We start from the raw sequence: 6,479 nt of genomic DNA, 5'->3' as shown, positions 1-6,479 counted from the left end.
TCGAAAATATAAATTCGCTAATAGCTGTCAGTGTCACATCTGGTTACATCAATTTTAGGTTATCAATGCTGTCATTACTGTCAGTTATGTATTCTATCAATTTTCCATACCCCCATTGCCATTCTTAATGCTTATTCTAGCGAAAACTTACAAAAACTCATTAGAAAAGTAAACAGCTAAAACGTCGTTAGTACGTAATCTACATGTCTGGTGTTATAGGCGATTATTTCCATTGTTTTTAGTACAAATTAATTTCTTTCGCCGAAAAACCATAGGTTTATGGAGTTGCCGTGGAATTGAGGACATATTTTTAGATTTATCTCGTGTAATAATAATGGATAGCAGCAGCGATTCTCTTTCGGGTGAGTTTAGGTTTAAAAGCAATACAATACGTGTTTGAAATGTGTGTAAACATCGCGTTTTGTATCTTAGTGCTGGGTCCGACCATGGGTGGTTCTCCCGCGGTGCTGTTGACTCCTGGCAGGACCAGGAACATCGCGCAGGACATGGAGGCCCTCAGATTGTCCCGTCAAGATAACCCTTACTTGCAGGTGTGTAATTCTTATATAATTATTATGTAGTAATTATCTGGTTTGGTGCTGTAACTTGTTTTGTTGCTTGCAGCAAGTGATGGCGAGCAGAGAGAGCTTGATTGAGAGTCATTCGGATGAGTGTGAGTCGGATGACACAGTCCTAATGTCCCAGGTAATGTTATACTTAATATTAAACAAAGAAAGAATAGCATAATTTAAAATTATTTTTTATAATGATGTTTGTTTATTTATATTTACTGGTTTTCATGTCTTTTGTTGTTCTGTCCGACATGTCTTGTTCTATTGTAGTACTGTTATTTATAAGTCATATGGTCCATTTAAATGTAAACCAGTGATAAGTCTAAATATAGTTTGAATAACAAACCAGTAGTTATATAATTTATCAGTTGTCAGTATCAGTACATTATTAATAATGTTATTGTGAATTATTTCCTGAAGTTTCTTGTCTATCAAGAGAAGAAGTTTCTTCTTTATTACCACATTATTGAGACCACAAGCATTTTTAAGACCGCAATTTAATATTTGGAATGCTTTAATAAGTAAATTTACAACTGCAAATCAAACCAGAATACAATAGAGCAAATGATATTATAATACAGTGTTGTACTCAAATAATAAATTATTGTTTTTCTGTTTTTTTAATATGTGTCATTTTTGTCACAGAGCAAAATAAAGTAGGGCTCAAAATTGTGTGTAAATTTTTATAAATAGAATATGTTTCAAAAATTACAGGAATTTGGCAGTACAGCTCTGGACTTAGTGGAAGATGATCCTCTCACATTAAAAGAGGTTCATGAACACATGATCAGGTCACCACCACCGATAAGTTGCTGGCCGCACGGTAAACACCACAGATAATAAATATAAAACAAATACAAAAAACAAAATCTGTCCTCAACCATGCATATTAACACTTTCATGTATAAAATTAATTACATAATCTATGCTGAGCTTTTTAATGCTTTACTATTTCTTAAACAATTTTACTATTCTCTGTTGGTAAATACAGCCAAAAGTATCAATTATCAATATGTCCGGATTAATATTTTTACAGAAGAATATCACACAATTTAGTATTACTCTTTGACATTTAAAGATCAGTGATGTGACCCCTGTATGACAAATATAGAATTTTTAATATTGACCTTAAATATTATTTTGGGTAAAGACCCATTTACATTAGGTCAATCGCTGAATGTGTTGTCTGTATTCAGCTTAACCTAATCCAAATTGGCTTGTTGGTTGCCCAAATGGGAAATTAATTTCAAACTTAATATTGGTTGATGACTGAAGGCTTTAAACAACCTCATTTTACATAAGACAACAAGTTTACATAAACAAAGTATTTAAAGTTTTTGGCTAAGAACAATATCTATATGTTATATCTATATTTCAAGTTTTATATTTTATATCATTTATTAAATATACAATAATTACAGTATATTAACATAATGACATAATATTTATTTATAATACACTCTTTATTTCCTAATACCATCCTCAAACTTATTATAAATACCTATCCACACAAATTTATATACATTAACGTGTATTGTATCCCGCATACTAATCACTATCGCCTGTCGCCGCAGACACGTTGTCGCACCGTGCGTCGAGCGCGTTCGACTTCGGCCCGGACAGCCCCGTCTCCTATAGCGCTTACTCCGTCAATTCACAGGAGAAGGTTACTAACATGTCACCCTTATTGTGTCTGTGTTTGTTTGTTTGTTTGTTTGTTTGCACTTTGCATGGTGTGCACTTGTGTGGTAACTTAGTGATGAGTGTGATGACACATAAGTTCTTACAGTTCAGACTGTTTGGAGTAGTAAATATGGAATGAGTATTGGTATAGTATATTTTATGGTGTACAGAGCTTTTGTTTATAAAGTATTGGGTGTAACATGTGCCAAATTATGGGTGTTTAGAAATTATGTAATAACTAAGTAATGGATTTGCGAATATTATGGTAGCTAAGAGCTTTTATTTGTAGTAACCAAGTATATAAGTAAGCAATGGGCAATTTAATGCACCAAAGTTTATATCACTTGAGCTTTTGTGAAGTTATTTAGTAATGGGCGGCTGTAAACTATATAAAAAGTGTTTAATTATTATAATTACACTATTACCTTAATCACAGTATTATCTATTGAAACAATCCAATTTACTAGGAAAAAATAAATCTCTAATTTAATAAGGCTTTTTTCTTATTTAATTACATTTAAAGCTTCATCGGAAGTACAAATTATTTCGACAGTATTATTTTTTTATTTCACTAAGCCAAATGGATTATCAAGCTATTTCCCTCTTCATAATTTTTTTATAGCCATAAATCACAATAAAATCCTATTATATCCTTCGATCATTGTTCCTATTAGTGATCGAAGATTATATCATATAATTCTCATATTATAATTGTAAATACTTCTAGGAATTACTGGGCAGTCGGTCCCCACGTCGCGGGGCTAGGTGCGAGGAGGCGAGGAACAGCACTCCCAGTAGACCTCGCTCCTCGAGATCAGCATCGCCCCGGTCACACGACCTGTCGCTCTGCGGACGACCCTTATCTTTACCAGGTAATGGAATATTAATACTTCTAGGAATTACTAGGCGTTCGCTAGGAAACTTCACTTCTCCAGGTCGACGACGCCTAGGTCACACGACTTCACTTGATTTGTGGGCGACGCTGTTATTTGTCAGGTATTAGATGTAAAGTTCTTTATACACTCACAGTCACGCAGCGGGATTCATTGAGTCGTAGCTGTCATGGGCCCATGGATGGTTTTTAATTTCGGAAAAATCGTCGTAACCTATTGGCTACAACATTGCCCAAAGAATTGAGTTAATAATAAAAAAAAACAGCTTTTTTTGTTAATATTACATTCACTCGAATAATTTTTCTTTCCCCAATCACTTACCTTTGGAAGATCAAAGTTTGGAAATTTCTTCATACTAGTCAAATTTCGATGTCTTGTAGACTAAAATTGGATAGATCTATTACTAATTTCGGGCATTAATCAACCTTTTATTTATCTTGTTTAAATTTCCAATATAGACTGGTTAAAATATAATCAAACCCTAATTCTATTCCAGGTGAGACCCACCTACGCACAGCGCTCAGCAAGAAGCAGAGCGGATCTCAAAACGAAAGGTTCTCAATACTCCAACACCCTCGGCCCTTAAGAAGACCGCACACCAACCGGCGGGGCGAGGACAGCGTGCAGCTCGTGCAAGATTGTGACAAGTAAGATGAGACTAATGAGTTTGTCCTGTGACCGATGAGATATGAGTTAAATGTCCTGTGAGACCAATGAGATTCTTGCATATATCCCTGCAAGATGTTCTTCCAAGCTGTTGCAAGTAAGATTGTAATCGAGTCGTAATCGATTGAACGAGTAGATTGTAATCGAGGAATTCTTGCAAGAGTAAAATTCTTTTGCAATCTCACATTTTCTTGTACGGTTGTTAAATCTTTAGATTTGTGTTATGAGATTCTTGCTTATACATACACATATTTTTTTTTAAAGGAGATACATTTTCAGGTACACTAAAGGTATCCGACTGCCGGTAGGACTCTAATCTTATCTGGGACTGATTGATATTCACGAGTGGACAATTATTATGATTGATGGATTGTTTTATCAGTAACTTCTGTAAGCCGTATGATGCTTCATGATTTTACTAGTAGTACTAGTACTAGTATGAACTAGTATGTAATTTCATGGAAAGTCATACATACAATTTTTTGTTTCTTGTAAAGAAAATGTACGATTGCAAAGAAGTTATGTTATGAGATAGTGAGATATCGGGTACGAAAAGATCTTTAAAATACCTTTAAATTGTTATAAAGATGTCCTTTACTGGATTTATTGTGATTGTTAAGAGAGAAAGTACTTATTAAGTACTTATTACTGCAAGTTTATCCTTATTATGGCATTAATCCTGCTATAAAGCGGTTTATACTCGGAGCAACTCAGAATTGAAACAAATCAAGACATTAACTTGGTACATAAATGTATGTGAAAAGTGCATTGAAAGGTAAATATAATGTTGCGTGTTTTGTGTTGCTTAAAAGTTGATTTTTCTGTGTAAACGAATATTTTAAAAATAAAACCAAAAAATAATAATTACTTTAGTGATAGTAAGTTGTCTCTTATTGTTTAGACCGCCTTATAGTTAGAAATATGAGTTGAAGAAGATTCTTGCCCTTAGAAGAAATATAAAAATGATAAGTCATGGTTAAATATGAGATTGATGATATTTTAGTTTTATTAATGATATAATCACAGACATGTTTAGCTGACTAGCAAATTACTTGCTAGTTGACTAGTGAGAAGGTAGCCTTAATCTATCTTCTTCAATAGTAAGAGAAAACAATACGGCCAGTAAATAAAAACAAATTGCAATATTAAACAAGAAGGAATAGAATAAGCTAGCGTGCTTATCACAAAATTGTGACCTTAAAGGTGCTTATAAACGGACGTTTTTTGCAATAAGTAGTAGCAGTTGCTTAACGTGCTTTATCGGATACATTAATGGTTACTTTATATAACTTGCAATATCAAAGTCGATAATGGTGATATATTCTCGGCATATTTTATGGTTTTTCATGATACACAATATCGTAGACTTCGAAAAGGTTTTACGGCTACTTAACATTTCTTGAAGGTTTTATAATAGGAACATGCAACTATTATTGTGAACACTTACCATGAAGTAGCTGATTTCAAATGTATTTTCCATTGCATTTTCCAAGCATATTTTTTGCCCTAATTGTACTAAAAATAAAAAAAATCGTGATACGTAATAATTGATCTTAATTATTATTATGTACCAGCTGACTAGTGAAGTATGCTCTAAGCCTCTCCCAGTTGTGGGGAGAGACTCATGCCCAGCAGTGGCTCATAAAAATGATTGTAACCATTATGTAGGAAAATATTGAAGATGGCTTTGAAGTGAAGACATTAAACAATTATTAAAAAATAAACTTTTCTGTAGTATAATTAATAAAACTAGAGAAATAATTGAAATATGAAAATATTTTCTGATTCGTAGTCAAATGCTAGATTGCTTAGGTGCCATTTTTTCGATTTAGAATGGGTTTGCACTCCGGGAAAGTGTTAAATAAATAACTTCTCGTTCCAAGAGGTTGGGTAGCAAGGTACGGTTGGGTGCAATGGGCGTTGAGTTCATGATAATATTAATGCATTAGCTTAAATATTATTATTAATAATAAATAAAATTGATTATTAATGATGAGAAGAATTTAGTAAAGAATTAGTGAGAGAAATTATTAAAACCTGTTTCGAAAGATTGATAAAGAAAAATAAATTAATTAATAAACTAATAAATAATATAACAGAAGAATCTTGATAAAGAATTGTTAGCATATTATATTACCGGCGTGCGTCATTAATAAATGTTAGAATTGTTAAAAATATCCCGCGAATATTTCAACTGATTCATCTTGTGGATTGCTCTTTATAATAATAAATCTGTTGGATCTCCGGAATTTTGCTAATTGTAAAACGGGAATTTCTCGGAATACGTAAAGTGGTATTGTTTACTTCACTATTTCAAAGTAACATAAACAAAACGGAATTACCAACACATTTTTGTTTACTTTCGAAAGAGGGCGTGGTTACAAAGGCAGCCGGTTTATTGCAATAAAGGTGTAACTTGAATGACGATGATAAAGCCTTTGCATATCTGCCTACGTCAGATTATCATAAAGGGTTCGAAAAAGTTAATTTACCATTGCGTACTAAACATAAGTTACCGATACACATAATAAGAAGACTTGTATAAAAATACTGGGATAAGAGAGTTACCTCAGATAGGCATAGTTATCGTCTTGATTATATGTCGATATTATACATACAAAGAATTCCTAAATGCTCACTCTAGCGCTAATAATATTGTTAATAA

The 6,479-nt window shown here is 32.9% G+C and overlaps 1 protein-coding gene across 1 annotated transcript; it reads left to right on the top strand.

Annotated features, from left to right (window-relative positions):
- Window positions 1-69: 69 nt before the first annotated feature.
- Window positions 70-5,693, top strand: LOC140744745 (uncharacterized). The gene is made up of 7 exons (XM_073076389.1): window positions 70-362; window positions 433-551; window positions 625-705; window positions 1,287-1,395; window positions 2,147-2,238; window positions 2,983-3,127; window positions 3,645-5,693. The coding sequence occupies exons 1-7, from the start codon at window positions 335-337 to the stop codon at window positions 3,797-3,799; spliced, it is 729 nt and encodes a 242-aa protein (XP_072932490.1). The 5' UTR covers window positions 70-334; the 3' UTR covers window positions 3,800-5,693.
- The last annotated feature ends 786 nt before the right edge of the window (window positions 5,694-6,479 follow it).

Source organism: Epargyreus clarus, unplaced genomic scaffold (assembly GCF_041222505.1).
Source record: "Epargyreus clarus isolate Ecla_fem2 unplaced genomic scaffold, WU_Ecla_fem_2.2 ptg000009l, whole genome shotgun sequence".
Taxonomy (NCBI): Eukaryota; Metazoa; Arthropoda; class Insecta; order Lepidoptera; family Hesperiidae; genus Epargyreus; species Epargyreus clarus.
The sequence above is the reverse complement of the archived record's forward strand: the minus strand, read 5'-3'. Positions and strand labels throughout refer to the sequence as shown.